The 19,617-nt window shown below is 53.6% G+C and overlaps 2 protein-coding genes across 2 annotated transcripts in view; both read left to right on the forward strand.

Moving 5' to 3' along the window:
* LOC123766393 (uncharacterized) overlaps window positions 1-19,617 on the forward strand; it is a 192,007-nt gene that overhangs the window by 89,745 nt on the left and 82,645 nt on the right. The gene's annotated exons all lie outside the window — the stretch shown is intronic.
* Window positions 4,969-19,617, forward strand: part of LOC138354376 (transcriptional regulatory protein AlgP-like) — a 28,014-nt gene continuing 13,365 nt past the window's right edge. The window contains exon 1 of the mRNA XM_069308552.1: window positions 4,969-5,645. Within this exon, the coding sequence (XP_069164653.1) occupies window positions 4,969-5,645 (677 nt within the window). The remainder of the gene's footprint in view (window positions 5,646-19,617) is intronic.

Here is a 19,617-nt window from a genome sequence, read left to right on the forward strand (position 1 = left end):
TCGCCACACACACGCTGGGGTGGGAACACTACACATGCAGGTGTGTGGGGCTGGTTCTCTCCACACACACACGCTGGGGTGGGAACACTACACATGCAGGTGTGTGGGGCTGGTCCTCTCCACACACACACGCTGGGGTGGGAACACTACACATGCAGGTGTGTGGGGCTGGTCCTCTCCACACACACGCTGGGGTGGGAACACTACACATGGCAGGTGTGTGGGGCTGGTCCTCTCCACACACACGCGAGGGTGGGAACACTACACATGCAGGTGTGTGGTCGGGCGCTGGCTGCTACAGTTAGTGTAGAAGGCGGTGCTTCAGGTGTGGCCAGAACACACACGTGATCACACACCCGAGGTCACGGAGCACAGTGTTACCAACACTCTTCCCTCACCCCTGTCCTCACTCCCTCAACCATCAACTGACAACCCTTCCGCTACCAGCAGGGGCGGGGCGCGTCGTCTTATTAAGTACACACTTGTATTAAAGACATTAGTACAAAATTTGAATATAATGCCTAACCAACCCATATTAAACCTAACCTAATTATACTGAACCTAACACTCCAGTAGCCATTTCTTCGACCACCTCTGCAGCTTGTTCAGGTCCACTTGGAGGATCCTACAATCCTCATCTGTCACAACTCGTCTAATTAATTTCGCGTCATCCGCGAACATAGACATACAGGACTCGACTCATGTAGACATGTTCACGTATATTAGAAATAGAACTGGTCCCAGCACCGATCCTTGAGGTACTCCACTCGTTACTGTTCGCCAGTCTGACTTCTCGCCCCTTGACTGTTACTCTCTGGCTCCTGCCTGTTAGGTAGTTACTTACCCATGCTAGGGCTTGTCCGCTTACTCCCACCTGCCTCAAGTTTGAATAGCAGTCTCCTGTACGGTACTGTGTCAAAGCCTTTTTGGTAGTCCAGGAATACTCAATCTGGCCATCTTTCCCCTGTCCTGTCTTACTCTTGTTACTTTATTATGGAACTCCAGTAGGTTCGTCAGGCATGATTTACCTTCCCTGAATCCATGTTAGTGTTCATTATCATACCTAATTCTAAGTGTGTAACTAGACGTAACCTGATTATTCTTTTAAGTACTATACAGGGGATGCTTGTAAGTGATACTGGTCTGTGGTTAAGTGCTTCCTCCCTATCGCCTCTCTTGAAAATTTATACTACATTTGCCGTTTTCCAGCAAGTGGGCAACTCTCCATTTATAAGTGACTCATTAAACATATTTACTAGAGGTAAATATCGAGCCGGTCGGCCGAGCGGACAGCACGCTGGACTTGTAATCCTATGGTCCCGGGTTCGATCCCGGGCGCCGGCGAGAAACAATGGGCAGAGTTTCTTTCACCCTATGCCTCTGTTACCTAGCAGTAAAATAGGTACCTGGGTGTCAGCTGTCACGGGCTGCTTCCTGGGGGTGGAGGCCTGGTCGAGGACCGGGCCGCGGGGACACTAAAGCCCCGAAATCATCTGAAGATAACCTCAAGAGGCACGTCGAGGGCCTGCGCTGCCTCTTTTAATAACCACGGCGATACGTTGTCTGGACCAACAGGTTTAGCTGCGTCCAGTGATGCTAGGTGTCTCTTCACCTCTATCACCGCGTCACCGCTGTCACCGCTATATCTGACAGTCTCATCTAGGGTCATCTCCTCTTGTAACAATAGGAGGTGCTCAGGCTCAGTTGTCAACACTCCATGGTCACTGGTGTTCGGTTCCTGGCAAGTCTTCACTCTCAGTTTATGACCCTCCCGTCTGGTCTGGTCGCTTGGTCCTCCCTATATGACTGTGGTCAGTTTGAAAGTTGTTTTCACATATCCACACATTAAAACATTGATTGTAACCGTGATATATATGTGCTTCAGCCTACAGTTTAGACCTATTGTCTTATGTATGACCCTCTGTCCTGCGTGACAGTGAATACTAGCATTAACCTCAATTTAATAAGACTATCAAAATCCTCAGATTAGGCAAAATTGTAATTAATTTTGTCAATAAAGATGTTAATAATAATAAGTTTGGCTGGATTTTGGTGTCAATATCAGTATCGCTCTCCTAGTTTCTTTCCCATACTTTTGCCTATATTTATGTTTTCATCCTGACTCCTTTACAACTGTTCTTGCTGTCCTTCGTCCATTATCCTCTTTATTTCCTCCACTCCCACCTGTTTCTCACTTGTGTGTGTGTGTGTGTGTGTGTGTGTGTGTGTGTGTGTGTGTGTGTGTGTGTGTGTATACTTACCTATTTGTGCTTGCGAGGGTTGACTTCTGGCTCTTTGGTCACGCCTTTCAACTGTCAATCAACAGGTGTACAGGTTCCTGAGCCTACTGGACTCTATCATACCTACATTTTAAACTGTGTATGGAGTCAGCCTCCACCACATCACTGCCTAATGTATTAAATCTCTTAACTACTCTGACACTAAAAAAGTTCTTTCTAACGTCTCTGTGGCTCATGTGGGTACTCAGTTTCCACCTGTGTCCCCTTGTTCGTGTACCACCAGTGTTGAATAGTTTATCCTTGTCTACCCGGTCGATTCCCCCGAGGATTTTCTTGGTAGTGATCATGTCTCCCCATACTCTTCCGTCTTCCAGTGTCGTAAGGTGTATTTCCCACAGCCGTTCCTCGTAACTCATGCCTCTTAGTTCTGGGACTAGTCTAGTGGCATACCTCTGAACTATTTCCAGTTTCGTCTTATGCTTGACAAGCTACAGGTGCGTGTGCGCGTGCACGCGGGCGCGCGCGCGCGAGAGAGAGAGAGAGAGAGAGAGAGAGAGAGAGAGAGAGAGAGAGAGAGAGAGAGAGAGAGAGAGAGAGAGAGAGAGAGAGAGAGAGAGAGAGAGAGAGCGCGTGCGTGCGTGTGTGTGTGTGTGTGTGTGTGTGTGTGTGTGTGTGTGTGTGTTTACTAGTTGTGTTTTGCGGGGGTTGAGCTTTGCTCTTTCGGCCCGCCTCTCAACTGTCAATCAACTGTTTACTAACTACTTTTTTTTCCCCCACACCACACACACACACCCCAGGAAGCAGCCCGTGACAGCTGACTAACTCCCAGGTACCTATTTACTGCTAGGTAACAGGGGCACTTAGGGTGAAAGAAACTTTGCCCATTTGTTTCTGCCTCGTGCGGGAATCGAACCCGCGCCACAGAATTACGAGTCCTGCGCGCTATCCACCAGGCTACGAGGCCCCCCCCGGTGTGTGTGTGTGTGTGTGGGTGTGGGTGTGTGTGTGTGTGTGGGTGTGTAGACAGGCTAACCTTGTTGATTGGTGCTAATTACACACACTTTCCTCCCACAGGTAATGAGGACTCTGGTGGTAAGAGAGGTAGGATGCAGCAAGTGTGTGTCACCCAGGAGTGTCCTGACACGCCGGAGAGCCCCGGGCAGTGCCGGCTGGTGCACATGGGATCCCGTAGCACGAGGTAACACATTGGTCACCTACCAGCACCAGTGAGAGGCCCCCCACGCCTGCATCACGGCTGCCCCCACACCCGGCACCCTCCACAAGGCTTCACAAGCCCTACAGAAGGCTTCACAAGCCCTCCACAAGGCTTCACAAGCCCTCCACAAGCCCTCCACAAGGCTTCACAAGCCCTCCACAAGGCTTCACAAGCCCTCCACAAGCCCTCCACAAGGCTTCACAAGCCCTCCATGTAACACTGTAAAAGTGTTTGGGTTAGTTTATTTAAAATATATATAGAGTACACGAGTCACAGACAAGGATCTGAGAGGCGCCAGTTGTCTGCCTGAGATCTCACACCTCTAACCGTTAATGACCCCAAGTGACCTGAGGTCAGATCATGATAATTTCACCTTGCTTCCGCTAAGCGTATAATTGGAGCCGGGTAGCCTTCAAACATGCCGACGTTTAAGGAGTGGCTTGGTAGTGCCGGAGGCTATTTACTTGTGGGCGGAGTTAGCTACTAGGTTCCCCAATATAAACTCGGAGAGCTATCCAGCATAGAGCATTAAGAGACAGAACAGCAGACGAGAGCAGAGACGACGTCCCTAGCAGGGAGGCTGTCGGCCGGCAGGGGCGAGACAGTCTCTGTCAAGCTACAGACCCCCCCCCCCCTCTCTATTCAACTTAGACTCAGTCCTCGGTGAGTGAACATTAAGGTGACTTGGTCGTGTTTTACAAGTGTTGTGTGATGATCAGGGGCAGTCAAGTTGTAGGGTTCTCAGATTCTTGGAGGATGACTCACTTTAAATATTAAACTGGAACATTTTAATTGAATTGCTAAATTATGATACTTCATGGGAAATATAATTATGAATTTATTATTTAAATTGTGTTTAACTTTGTTCCCTAGAGATTTTGAGTTGAGGTGAGAAAGCCTCTGTGGTTACTGGTTTCATGATATTAACGAGTACATGTTTGGAGTTGATACATGGTACAGAGGGAACATACTAATAATGAACTCATGATAACATCTTTTGAGAATTTTGTGATACAGGCAAGTTCCATTCCTTGTCTTGTATGTAATGATCATGAATGGATGGTGGCAGCATTTCGTCTTCTACTATCTACTCTTCTACTTCTATCTACTCTTCTACTTCTACCTATCTACACCTCTCCCTCCACCCATCTCTAAACTCTCACTTTCAACTAATGACCCTCCTCGCTCCTCCCACCTCCCTACCTCTTACCCCAAACCCTCACTAATTACTTCACTATTCATTTCTTTCCTTTCGGTTCCTCTTATACGTTTGTGGCAATGATTCTGTATTCTAGAGTTCTCTCTAGAGTTTCGGGTAGCTGATCCAGTTACGACGCCTTGTAGTCTTAGTACCTAGGTAGTCAAATACCTAGGTTACAAGGGGTTGAACGAGAGAGGTTGCCTTAGGAACTCTGGAGGTGCTCTAGAATAGTTAGCTAACTGGGGACGGGATAACGGACTAGAGAGAGCTGTTTCCCCCGGCCTCGTTAGTAAACTGGGGGGGGTGGAATAATGGACAAGATAGAGCTATTTCCCCCACCCCCCGTTACATCCACAAGCCCTACACAAGGCTTCACAAGCCCTCCACAAGCCCTACACAAGGCTTCACAAGCCCTCCACAAGCCCTACACAAGGCTTCACAAGCCCTCCACAAGCCCTACACAAGGCTTCACAAGCCCTCCACAAGGCTTCACAAGCCCTCCACAAGCCCTACACAAGGCTTCACAAGCCCTCCACATGGCTTCACAAGCCCTCCACAAGGCTTCACAAGCCCTCCACAAGGCTTCACAAGCCCTCCACAAGGCTTCACAAGCCCTCCACCAGGCTTCACAAGCCCTACACAAGGCTTCACAAGCCCTTCACAAGGCTTCACAAGCCCTCCACAAGGCTTCACAAGCCCTTCACAAGGCTTCACAAGCCCTCCACAAGGCTTCACAAGCCCTCCACAAGGCTTCACAAGCCCTCCACAAGGCTTCACAAGCCCTCCACCAGGCTTCACAAGCCCTCCACCAGGCTTCACAAGCCCTCCACCAGGCTTCACAAGCCCTCCACCAGGCTTCACAAGCCCTCCACCAGGCTTCACAAGCCCTCCACAAGGCTTCACAAGCCCTCCACAAGGCTTCACAAGCCCTCCACAAGCCCTACACAAGGCTTCACAAGGCCAAGCCGGTCCCCCGCTGCTTGGTCAGGTCAGCGAGGGGTACCAGAGGCAGTTGTTAAGTAGCAGTTGTCTGGAACATGTCTGAATGTACTCATGCTCTCCTACCATTCCAGTTACCTGGGGCTCTAGCAGACTCGAACTGCGGACCTCGCGTATGTGCGGCCCAAGCTCTTATCTATTCCAGTTTAGCAGCAGGAAGCTGGAGCTGGAAACTTTCCTTATTAAGACCACTCAATAGCTCGGTGGATAGCGCTGCGGCCTCGCACACGTGGGGCCGCGGTTCGAGTCTCCTCGTTGTCTAACATGACTACCACACTCTCTTCTATCACTGTATATTGACAAGAACATTTTAACATGTATATTGTGTAATTAAGGTCTAAAATTATCTTTGTTTACTAGTGATCTCTTGTTTAGTAAATGTGGTCCCCGGGAGGCCAGTGTGGCCCCCCCCCAGGAGGCCAGTGTGGCCCCCCCCAGGAGGCCAGTGTGGCCCCCCCCACAGGAGGCCAGTGTGGCCCCCCCAGGCCAGTGTGGCCCCCCCAGGAGGCCAGTGTGGCCCCCCCCCAGGAGGCCAGTGTGGCCCTGGAGGACGTCATGAGCCGGCCTCCACAGCCTGGGGGCCACTCATGGCGCAGTCATCACCGGGGAGTTCCCGGAGCCCGGCCAGCCTTCACTCCCTACCACAACACCTGCCACCACAACACCCGCCACCACAACACCCGCCACCACAACACCCGCCACCACAACACCCGCCACCACAACACCCGCCACCACAACACCCGCCACCACAACACCCGCCACCACAACACCCGCCACCACAACACCCGCCACCACAACACCCACCACCACAACACCTACACCTGTAATCAACTGTACCACACTCTTCCCTCACTAACTGCCAGTTTACCGCCACCTGACCGTCTCTGACAGTCAATTAATACCCACTTAATATTCTTGACACTCATCACTACACCTAGACAGTCACTCTCTTAAGTACTTATGGAGATCTTATCTTGAGATGATTTCGGGGCTTAGCGTCCCCGCGGCCCGGTCCTCGACCAAACCTCTTTTTTTGTTACACATCCCCAGGAAGCAGCCCGTAGCAGGTGTCTAACTCCCCTGCTTGATGGGGTTCTGGGAGGTCTTCTACTACCAAAGCCTGGCCCGAGGCCCACATACCCACCACAGCCTGGTTGGTCCGGCACTCCTTGGAGAAAACTATCTAGTTTTCTCTTGAAGATGTCCACGGTTGTTCCGGCAATATTTCTTATGCTCGCTGGGAGGGTGTTGAACAACCGCGGACCTCTGATGTTTATACAGTGTTCTCTGATTGTGCCTATGGCACCTCTGTTCTTCACTGGTTCTATTCTGCATTTTCTTCCATATCGTTCACTCCAGTACGTTGTTATTTTACTGTGTAGATTTGGTACTTGTCCCTCCAGTATCTTCCAGGTGTATATTATTTGGTATCTCTCTCGTCTTCTTTCTAGTGAGTACATTTGGAGGGCTTTGAGACGATCCCAATAATTTAGGTGCTTTATTGCGTCTATGCGTGCCGTATATGTTCTCTGTATTCCCTCTATTTCAGCAATCTCTCCTGCTCTGAAGGGGGAAGTGAGTACTGAGCAGTACTCAAGACGGGACAACACAAGTGACTTGAAGAGTACAACCATTGTGATGGGATCCCTGGATTTGAAAGTTCTCGTAATCCATCCGATCATTTTTCTGGCTGTCGCAATATTTGCTTGGTTATGTTCCCTAAACGTTAGGTCGTCAGACATCATTATTCCCAAATCCTTTACATGCTGTTTTCCTACTATGGGCACATTTGATTGTGTTTTGTACTCTGTATTATGTTTAAGGTCCTCATTTTTACCGTACCTGAGTACCTGGAATTTATCACTGTTAAACATCATGTTATTTTCTGTGGCCCAGTCGAAAACTTTATTAATATCTGTTTGTAGTTTTTCGATGTCTTCAGCAGAGGCAATTTTCATGCTGAATTTTGTGTCATCTGCAAAAGATGACACAAAAATTGTGTCATCCATATAAAATTGGACTGAATTTTATATGGTTAACTGTTACTCTGTGTTCTGTTCGACAGAAAACTAAGTATCCAGCGTCCTACTTTACCAGTCATTCCCATTGACCTCATTTTGTGTGCTATCACTCCTTGGTCACATTTATTGAATGGCTTTGCAAAGTCCGTGTATTCAACATCTGCATTCTGTTTTTTTATTCTAATGCTTCAGTGATTTTATCGTAGTGGTCAAGTAGCTGTGAGAGGCACGATCTTCCCGCTCTAAATCCATGTTGGCCTGGGTTGTGGAGGTCATTGGTCTCCATGAAACTAGTGACCCGACTCCTGATCACTCTCTCCAATACTTGTATTATGTGGGACGTTAGTGCAACTGGTCTATAATTCTTTGCCAATGCTTTGCTCCCTCCCTTGTGTAGAGGTGCTATGTCTGCTGCTTTCAGCGCATCTGATATCTCCCCCGTGTCCAAGCTCTTCCTCCAACGCTGTGAAGGCTTCTCAAGAACAAGGAAAACATCCAAAGTATCTTTTTTGATTTCTCTGAGGTCTTTTAATCCCATTTTGTTGGGAGTTCGATAGCGTGTGGTGAGGTCTGGCACGCTGCCCTCCTCCTGACACACTGTGTATGTATCAACTTTTATGTGGTGTATAGTTTTATACGAAACGTGGACATGTTTGACTGATCGTCGAGTCGTAGTGTATTAAATAGTTAATGCGTCCCAGAGCGCTGCCAGCTTGTCCATAATAACAATGTTGGGACGAGAACACCTTGATGGTGTTGACAACTCATACACCCTCCTCAGCCCTCGTCCTCGTGGCTGGCGTCTGGCCCTCGTCCTCGTGGCTGGCGTCTGGCCCTCGTCCTCGTGGCTGGCGTCTGGCCCTCGTCCTCGTGGCTGGCGTGGCTCCTCAGCTACACCCCCCCGGCCTACACCCCAGCTACACCCCCCCGGCCTACACCCCAGCTACACCCCCATCCCCGTCACACACCCCAGCTACACCCCCCCGGCCTACACCCCAGCTACACCCCCCCGGCCTACACCCCAGCTACACCCCCCCGGCCTACACTCCAGCTACACCCCTCGGCCTACACCCCAGTTACACCCCAGCTACACCCCCCGACCTACACCCCAGCTACACCCCCCCCGGCCTACACTCCAGCTACACCCCTCGGCCTACACCCCAGTTACACCCCAGCTACACCCCCGACCTACACCCCAGCTACACCCCCCCCCGGCCTACACTCCAGCTACACCCCTCGGCCTACACCCCAGTTACACCCCAGCTACACCCCCCGACCTACACCCCAGCTACACCCCCCCCCCCGGCCTACACTCCAGCTACACCCCCCACCCGTCATACACCCCAGCTACACCCCCCCCCCCCCACCCGTCATACACACTCAGGTTCCGGTTCTAACTGGACTTTCCCTTTTTGTCTTGCAGAGGTTAACAAAGACTGACCCTGACAACACCCAGTGTCTCCCCCCCCACCCTCCACCCTCTTGGGTGGCGGCGCCTCCCACCCTCCACCCACCTGGGCGGCGCACACTCCCACCCTCCACCCACCTGGGCGGCGCCCACTCCCACCCTCCACCCACCTGGGCGGCGCCCACTCCCACCCTCCACCCACCTGGGCGGCGCCTACTCCCACCCAGTGGAACATAAAGGGCACCAGCTCCTGCAACTGCTGCCCCTAATGCACCTGTACACCCACAGCGGCTCCTGTGTACACACCTGTACACCCTCAGCGTCTCCCGTGTACACACCTGTAAACTCACAGTGACTCCTGTGTACACACCTGTACACCCACAGCGTCTCCCGTGTACACACCTGTACACCCACAGCGTCTGCCGTGTACACACCTGTACACCCACAGCGTCTCCCGTGTACACACCTGTACACCCACAGCGTCTCCCGTGTACACACCTGTACACCCACAGTGACTCCCGTGTACACACCTGTACACCCACAGTGACTCCCGTGTACACACCTGTACACCCACAGCGTCTCCCGTGTACACACCTGTACACCCACAGCGTCTCCCGTGTACACACCTGTACACCCACAGCGTCTCCCGTGTACACACCTGTACACCCACAGCGTCTCCCGTGTACACACCTGTACACCCACAGCGTCTCCCGTGTACACACCTGTACACCCACAGCGTCTCCCGTGTACACACCTGTACACCCACAGCGTCTCCCGTGTACACACCTGTACACCCACAGCGTCTCCCGTGTACACACCTGTACACCCACAGCGTCTCCCGTGTACACACCTGTACACCCACAGCGTCTCCCGTGTACACACCTGTACACCCACAGCGTCTCCCGTGTACACACCTGTACACCCACAGCGTCTCCCGTGTACACACCTGTACACCCACAGCGTCTCCCGTGTACACACCTGTACACCCACAGCGTCTCCCGTGTACACACCTGTACACCCACAGCGTCTCCCGTGTACACACCTGTACACCCACAGCGTCTCCCGTGTACACACCTGTACACCCACAGCGTCTCCCGTGTACACACCTGTACACCCACAGCGTCTCCCGTGTACACACCTGTACACCCACAGCGTCTCCCGTGTACACACCTGTACACCCACAGCGTCTCCCGTGTACACACCTGTACACCCACAGCGTCTCCCGTGTACACACCTGTACACCCACAGCGTCTCCCGTGTACACACCTGTACACCCACAGCGTCTCCCGTGTACACACCTGTACACCCACAGCGTCTCCCGTGTACACACCTGTACACCCACAGCGTCTCCCGTGTACACACCTGTACACCCACAGCGTCTCCCGTGTACACACCTGTACACCCACAGCGTCTCCCGTGTACACACCTGTACACCCACAGCGTCTCCCGTGTACACACCTGTACACCCACAGCGTCTCCCGTGTACACACCTGTACACCCACAGCGTCTCCCGTGTACACACCTGTACACCCACAGCGTCTCCCGTGTACACACCTGTACACCAACAGCGTCTCCCGTGTACACACCTGTACACCCACAGCGGCTCCTGTGTACACACCTGTACACCCACAGCGTCTCCTGACTATACAGAGTATGTAAACTCTACATTCTACCCTTTTCCCGTTTTTTGTTTTGGGTCCTCTGGTAGGTTAGGATAAGGGCACTTTAGTACGGCAGTTTCTGGACGTTGGGGAACCTTTAGGAGGCCGGGTTGGTGTTAAGGTTTCACCGCCAGTGACCAGCTTCACCGGCAGTGACCAGCTTCACCGGCAGTGACCAGCTTCACCGGCAGTGACCAGCTTCACCGGCAGTGACCAGCTTCACCGCCAGTGACCAGCCTGCACCGCCAGTGACCAGCCTGCACCGCCAGTGACCAGCCTGCACCGCCAGTGACCAGCCTGCACCGCCAGTGACCAGCCTGCACCGCCAGTGACCAGCCTGCACCGCCAGTGACCAGCCTGCACCGCCAGTGACCAGCCTGCACCGCCAGTGACCAGCCTGCACCGCCAGTGACCAGCCTGCACCGCCAGTGACCAGCCTGCACCGCCAGTGACCAGGCTGCACCGCCAGTGACCAGCCTGCACCGCCAGTGACCAGCCTGCACCGCCAGTGACCAGCCTGCACCGCCAGTGACCAGCCTGCACCGCCAGTGACCAGCCTGCACCGCCAGTGACCAGCCTGCACCGCCAGTGACCAGCCTGCACCGCCAGTGACCAGCCTGCACCGCCAGTGACCAGCCTGCACCGCCAGTGACCAGCCTGCACCGCCAGTGACCAGCCTGCACCGCCAGTGACCAGCCTGCACCGCCAGTGACCAGCCTGCACCGCCAGTGACCAGCCTGCACCGCCAGTGACCAGCCTGCACCGCCAGTGACCAGCCTGCACCGCCAGTGACCAGCCTGCACCCTGCTCCAATACCCGCGTCACAAGACATTATTTTGATTCTCTGTTCCATTTCCTTTTCAGGAAACCGCTATACTACACTCCCCTCCCCTCTCCCGTCCCAGCAGACCCCTTCCTAGTGTATCTCCCCCTCCCCCCACACCCCACGCCCACACACCCCTCCCCACGCCCACACACCCCTCCCCACGCCCACACCCATATCTTCCCCCCCCCACCGTCCCGCTCCCCCAGAGGTGGTGACTGTGTAGCCCCGCGCCTCTGCCAGCCTTGACCCGCCACCTTTGTTGTGGCTGTAAGACCACTGGGTCACACACCTGTAGTGTTTACACCGGTGCTGTGAGGTGTCTGCCGCCCACACCGGTGGTGTGAGGTGTCTGCCGCCCACACCGGTGGTGCTGTGAGGTGTCTGCCGCCCACACCGGTGCTGTGAGGTGTCTGCCGCCCACACCGGTGCTGTGAGGTGTCTGCCGCCCACACCGGTGCTGTGAGGTGTCTGCCGCCCACACCGGTGCTGTGAGGTGTCTGCCGCCCACACCGGTGGTGCTGGGGCCAGAGTCACGAAGCAGTTACGCAAGCACTTACGAACGTGTACATCTTTCCTCAATCTTTGACGGCTTTGGTTACATTTATTAAACAGTTTACAAGCATGAAAACTTCCCAAACAACTGTTGTAATTGTTATAAACAGCCTCCTGGTGCTTCGGAGCTCATTAACTGTTTAATAATTGTAAACAAAGCCGCCAAAGATTGAGAAAAGATGTACAGGTTCGTAAGTGCTTGCGTAACTGCTTCGTGAATCTGGCCCCTGGTGTCTTACCCCCCCCCCACACCTGGTACTTGCAACAGTGGGTCCTCGGCACCAACACTACCACCAACACTGCTATTATTTCCACATCCAGTTTTCATGTCAATGTTTACATTATATAAAGCTCTCATGTTGTTATTTAGATAGGTTAAGTCTTCAACTTTATCCATAACACTCGACAGTAAGGCGAGTCCACACGCCAGGGTTCGATTCCATTGTAAGTCTTTACTCTTTTTCTCGTACAATGTGTCAGGGGTGGGAGGGTTAGGGTGGGAGTGCAAGGGTGTCGTTCACCACCCACAATACACATCACCACACACAATACACCACCCACAATACACCTCACCACACACAATACACCTCACCACCCACAACACACCCCACCACCCACAATACACCTCACCACCCACAACACACCTCACCACCCACAATACACCCCACCACCCACAATACACCTCACCACCCACAACACACCTCACCACCCACAATACACCTCACCACCCACAATACACCCCACCACCCACAATACACCTCACCACCCACCACCCACAACACACCCCACAACACACCCCACCACCCACAATACACCTCACCACCCACAACACACCCCACCACCCACAATACACCTCACCACCCACAACACACCTCACCACCCACAATACACCTCACCACCCACAACACACCCCACAATACACCTCACCACCCACAATACACCCCACCACCCACAATACACCCCACCACCCACAATACACCCCACCACCCACAATACACCCCACCACCCACAATACACCCCACCACCCACAATACACCCCACCACCCACAACACACCCCACCACACACAACACACCTCAACACCCACAACACACCTCACCACCCACAATACACCCCACCACACACAACACACCTCACCACACACAACACACCTCACCACCCACAACACACCTCACCACCCACCACCCACAACACACCCCACCACCCACAACACACCTCACCACCCACCACCCACAACACACCCCACCACCCACAACACACCCCACCACCCACAATACACCTCACCACCCACAATACACCTCACCACCCACAACACACCCCACCACCCACAACACACCCCACCACCCACAATACACCTCACCACACACAACACACCTCACCACCCACAACACACCTCACCACCCACAATACACCTCACCACCCACAACACACCCCACCACCCACAACACACCCCACCACCCACAATACACCTCACCACCCACAACACACCTCACCACACACAACACACCTCACCACCCACAATACACCCCACCACCCACAACACACCCCACCACCCACAATACACCTCACCACACACAACACACCCCACCACCCACAATACACCTCACCACCCACAACACACCCCACCACCCACAATACACCTCACCACCCACCCCACCACCCACAACACACCACCCACAACACACCACCCACAACACACCACCCACAACACACCTCACCACCCACCCCACCACCCACCCCACCACACCACCCACAACACACCACACACAACACACCACACACAACACACCTCACCACCCACCCCACCACCCACAACACACCTCACCACCCACAACACCCCACCTTACAGTAACACACAAGAGTGTAGGCAAGAGGCAGCACTAACAGTATCAACAGGAGAGTCCACAGGAAGTAAGATGAGGTCTGGCTCACCTTCCGTGTTGCACCCGGCGGCTGCTGGTGTCTTGGTCGCCCGGGCTAACGGGTTCCCTAATCCACGTTCGTCTCCTTCCCCTTCCCCTCCTCCTTCCTCCTAGGTAGGGTCTAGAGTGGTAAGGAAGCTGTGGAGGTGGATTATAGACTCATTGATCAGGATGAGAGAGTCCCCCGTGAAGGAGAGAGTCCAAGTGGAGTGATGGACACATGTGGAGGCGCTGTATTTTGGTCAGGAATGTTAAGCCTCCACCCACCACCTCCGGAGCCTTGAGGCCTCTCCTCGTCATCGCTGTTGTCTTACCAAGCTCTCGAGTGCTTTCTTTTGTGATGGTGGCTGTTAATACCTTGTTTACACTTGTGATGGTAGCTGTTAATACCTTGTTTACACTTGTGATGGTAGCTGTTAATACCTTGTTTACACTTGTGATGGTGGCTGTTAATACCTTGTTTACACTTGTGATGGTGACTGTTAATACCTTGTTTACACTTGTGATGGTAGCTGTTAATACCTTGTTTACACTTGTGATGGTGGCTGTTAATACCTTGTTTACATATTTGGTGAATGAGGAAATCCAGCTCTTACGATCACCAGGTGTACATCTTACGACTTCTTAATGAGTTATAATCACAGGGGTCGAGGCTTCACCCCCATGCAGTATGGTGAGTGACCCCATGCAGGATGGTGAGTGACCCCATGCAGGATGGTGAGTGACCCCATGCAGTATGGTGAGTGATCCCATGCAGTATGGTGAGTGACCCCATGCAGTATGGTGAGTGACCCCATGCAGTATGGTGAGTGACCCCATGCAGTATGGTGAGTGACCCCATGCAGTATGGTGAGTGACCCCATGCAGTATGGTGAGTGACCCCATGCAGTATGGTGAGTGACCCCATGCAGTATGGTGAGTGACCCCATGCAGTATGGTGAGTGACCCCATGCAGTATGGTGAGTGACCCCATGCAGTATGGTGAGTGACCCCATGCAGTATGGTGAGTGACCCCATGCAGGATGGTGAGTGACCCCATGCAGGAGAGGGAGTGACCCCATGCATGGGGGGGGGAAGGCACTTCACGCAGGTTTACAGTGATCTCCAATCAGCGAAAGCAAATTTTCTCTTTTCCTGCAGTAAAATGAATACATGAAGATGGCATCATTTTCCCCTCGGGGGCAGAGCGTGGGTGAAACTTGGATAGGAATGTCGCACAAGGCCGCCACGAGTGTGGTGGAGGCGCACCACCACTTACAGTAACAGCAGGAGCATCTGCAGCAGCAGCAGCAGGAGCATCTGCAGCAGCAGCAGCAGCAGGAGCAGCAGCAGGAGCAGCAGCAGCAGGTGTGAAGGCATGCAACCTCTACGCCTGCCCACAAGGGTCAATATGGACTAGTAAACTGTCTCTCTGAAGACCGCGAACTATTTACTGGTCAACCATGGGAGAGAGACGGGCTTAATAGTGCTTCAACTGTTTCTCATGCTGCCATCTGCACAGTAGGTCACTGTGGCACTGAGACATGTTTCTCATGCTGCCATCTACACAGTAGGTCACCGTGGCACTGAGACATGTTTCTCATGCTGCCATCTACACAGTAGGTCACTGTGGCACTGAGACATGTTTCTCATGCTGCCATCTGCACAGTAGGTCACTGTGGCACTGAGACATGTTTCTCATGCTGCCATCTGCACAGTAGGTCACTGTGGCACTGAGACATGTTTCTCATGCTGCCATCTGCACAGTAGGTCACTGTGGCACTGAGACATGTTTCTCATGCTGCCATCTGCACAGTAGGTCACTGTGGCACTGAGACATGTTTCTCATGCTGCCATCTGCACAGTAGGTCACTGTGGCACTGAGACATGTTTCTCATGCTGCCATCTGCACAGTAGGTCACTGTGGCACTGAGACATGTTTCTCATGCTGCCTAGGCTTACATGAGCTAGTCCTAGGAATGTTTTTTGGTGTTCTATACAAGTGCTCGTGGTACGAACACTGTTGACTTCAATAGTCCACCTGTTGCTTCGACCGGTTAGTTGCCACTTTACGGTCGCTTCCGTGAGTGTTGAAATTGAATTGAAATTGAAGCGAGTGTGTGAGGTACTTATCTGCCACCGCCTCTGTTTCCTTCAAGTGAAGGAAGGCAGCTAGTTCCCTTCGAGCTAAGGAAAGCTGCTAGTTCCCTTCGAGCTAAGGAAAGCTGCTAGTTCCCTTCGAGCTAAGGAAGGCTGCTAGTTCCCTTCGAGCTAAGGAAAGCTGCTAGTTCCCTTCGAGCTAAGGAAGGCTGCTAGTTCCCTTCGAGCTAAGGAAAGCTGCTAGTTCCCTTCGAGCTAAGGAAGGCTGCTAGTTCCCTTCGAGCTAAGGAAAGCTGCTAGTTCCCTTCGAGCTAAGGAAGGCTGCTAGTTCCCTTCGAGCTAAGGAAAGCTGCTAGTTCCCTTCGAGCTAAGGAAGGCTGCTAGTTCCCTTCGAGCTAAGGAAAGCTGCTAGTTCCCTTCGAGCTAAGGAAGGCTGCTAGTTCCCTTCGAGCTAAGGAAAGCTGCTAGTTCCCTTCGAGCTAAGGAAGGCTGCTAGTTCCCTTCGAGCTAAGGAAAGCTGCTAGTTCCCTTCGAGCTAAGGAAGGCTGCTAGTTCCCTTCGAGCTAAGGAAAGCTGCTAGTTCCCTTCGAGCTAAGGAAGGCTGCTAGTTCCCTTCGAGCTAAGGAAAGCTGCTAGTTCCCTTCGAGCTAAGGAAGGCTGCTAGTTCCCTTCGAGCTAAGGAAAGCTGCTAGTTCCCTTCGAGCTAAGGAAGGCTGCTAGTTCCCTTCGAGCTAAGGAAGGCTGCTAGTTCCCTTCGAGCTAAGGAAAGCTGCTAGTTCCCTTCGAGCTAAGGAAAGCTGCTAGTTCCCTTCGAGCTAAGGAAGGCTGCTAGTTCCCTTCGAGCTAAGGAAGGCTGCTAGTTCCCTTCGAGCTAAGGAAGGCTGCTAGTTCCCTTCGAGCTAAGGAAGGCTGCTAGTTCCCTTCGAGCTAAGGAAGGCTGCTAGTTCCCTTCGAGCTAAGGAAGGCTGCTAGTTCCCTTCGAGCTAAGGAAAGCTGCTAGTTCCCTTCGAGCTAAGGAAGGCTGCTAGTTCCCTTCGAGCTAAGGAAAGCTGCTAGTTCCCTTCGAGCTAAGGAAGGCTGCTAGTTCCCTTCGAGCTAAGGAAGGCTGCTAGTTCCCTTCGAGCTAAGGAAGGCTGCTAGTTCCCTTCGAGCTAAGGAAGGCTGCTAGTTCCCTTCGAGCTAAGGAAAGCTGCTAGTTCCCTTCGAGCTAAGGAAGGCTGCTAGTTCCCTTCGAGCTAAGGAAAGCTGCTAGTTCCCTTCGAGCTAAGGAAGGCTGCTAGTTCCCGTCGAGCTAAGGAAAGCTGCTAGTTCCCTTCGAGCTAAGGAAAGCTGCTAGTTCCCTTCGAGCTAAGGAAGGCTGCTAGTTCCCTTCGAGCTAAGGAAAGCTGCTAGTTCCCTTCGAGCTAAGGAAAGCTGCTAGTTCCCTTCGAGCTAAGGAAAGCTGCTAGTTCCCTTCGAGCTAAGGAAGGCTGCTAGTTCCCTTCGACCTAAGGAAAGCTGCTAGTTCCCTTCGAGCTAAGGAAGGCTGCTAGTTCCCTTCGAGCTAAGGAAAGCTGCTAGTTCCCTTCGACCTAAGGAAAGCTGCTAGTTCCCTTCGAGCTAAGGAAGGCTGCTAGTTCCCTTCGAGCTAAGGAAAGCTGCTAGTTCCCTTCGAGCGAAGGAAGGCAGCTAGTTCCCTCTCATTTGCTGACACTTCCACGGTGGCTGCCATCCGTGGCTGAACCAAGCCTCCACACGGGGCGTGGAGAGCTACACTTCACACTCTACCAAACACACATAGGTAACTGGTAGGCAAATATACACTGTGTATACACTGCGGTATCCATACTACCCCCTCGGGGCGCCTAACGGGACCAGGACCTTGGATCTCTTGTAGTTTTTTTTCCCCCATGAAGCATCTCACTGTTGACCTTCCCAGGTGCTGCCGGGTCCCCCCTGGGGGTGTTGCCGGGTCCCCCCTGGGGGTGTTGCCGGGTCCCCCCTGGGGGTGTTGCCGGGTCCCCCCTGGGGGTGTTGCCGGGTCCCCCCTGGGGGTGTTGCCGGGTCCCCCCTGGGGGTGTTGCCGGGTCACCCTGGGGGTGTTGCCGGGTCCCCCCTGGGGGGTGTTGCCGGGTCCCCCCTGGGGGGTGTTGCCGGGTCCCCCCTGGGGGGTGTTGCCGGGTCCCCCATGGGGGTGTTGCCGGGTCCCCCCTGGGGGGTGTTGCCGGGTCCCCCCTGGGGGGTGTTGCCGGGTCCCCCCCTGGGGTGTTGCCGGGTCCCCCCCTGGGGGTGTTGCCGGGTCCCCCCTTGGGGGTGTTGCCGGGTCCCCCCTGGGGGTGTTGCCGGGTCCCCCCTGGGGGTGTTGCCGGGTCCCCCCTGGGGGTGTTGCCGGGTCCCCCCCTGGGGGGTGTTGCCGGGTCCCCCCTGGGGGTGTTGCCGGGTCCCCCCCTGGGGGTGTTGCCGGGTCCCCCCCTGGGGGTGTTGCCGGGTCCCCCCCTGGGGGTGTTGCCGGGTCCCCCCCTGGGGGTGTTGCCGGGTCCCCCCTGGGGGTGTTGCCGGGAATGCTACACAGTATTCATCTATAGACATCCACATATGGTGAAACACACGTGAAGAACCTCTCACACACTCACAGCTCCCTGACAAGAGGGAGCCAGCTTAGCTTAGCTGCCAACACCTACACATCGTGTCAGCAAGGCGGACAGCCCGCCTGCTTTCATACCTCTCACTGTATTTCCCACTTCTATACTTCCCTTCACCTATGCCTCTCCTTCCTCTTTACTCCCCCCCCCAAAAAAAAAAGAGACGGAACACACCGTCACAGGTGACAGAGAGAGACGGAACACACCGTCACAGGTGACAGAGAGAGACGGAACACACCGTCACAGGTGACAGAGAGAGACGGAACACACCGTCACAGGTGACAGAGAGAGACGGAACACACCGTCACAGGTGACAGAGAGACGGAACACACCGTCACAGGTGACAGAGAGACGGAACACACCGTCACAGGTGACAGAGAGAGACGGAACACACCGTCACAGGTGACAGAGAGAGACGGGAGCGTGACGGTAAAGCTTGAGAGCCTGAACCATCAGGGGAACAATCATCTAGCTTCCGCCTTGTTGTGTGTGTTGGTCTTGTGTTGAGCAGCGGGTGTTGTGTCGTGGTGGTGGGTGTTGCTAACACGCCTCCCAACACGGGGCGATTGTTGAACCCCCCCTCCCCCCCTCCCAGAACCCCCTGTACGGATGTAATACCTAGGTCCAAGGTCCAGAGGCGGGACCAAAGAGCCGAAGCTCAACCCCTCGCAAGCACACCTAGGTGAGCACACACTGCACTGAACTAAGTATGGTCGAAAGGCGGAGCTTAATTTTAAGAGCTGATGCCCGACCTTGCAAGCTCAATTACGTGAGTATGCACACAGCCTCCTTGACAGGAACAGACAAGAGAGGTTCGACAAGAACAGACAGTAACTCTTCAACATATCAAACTCGCTGTATTCAAAACCAGT

The sequence above is a fragment of the Procambarus clarkii genome, chromosome 62, assembly GCF_040958095.1.
Source record: "Procambarus clarkii isolate CNS0578487 chromosome 62, FALCON_Pclarkii_2.0, whole genome shotgun sequence".
In the NCBI taxonomy this organism is placed as follows: Eukaryota; Metazoa; Arthropoda; class Malacostraca; order Decapoda; family Cambaridae; genus Procambarus; species Procambarus clarkii.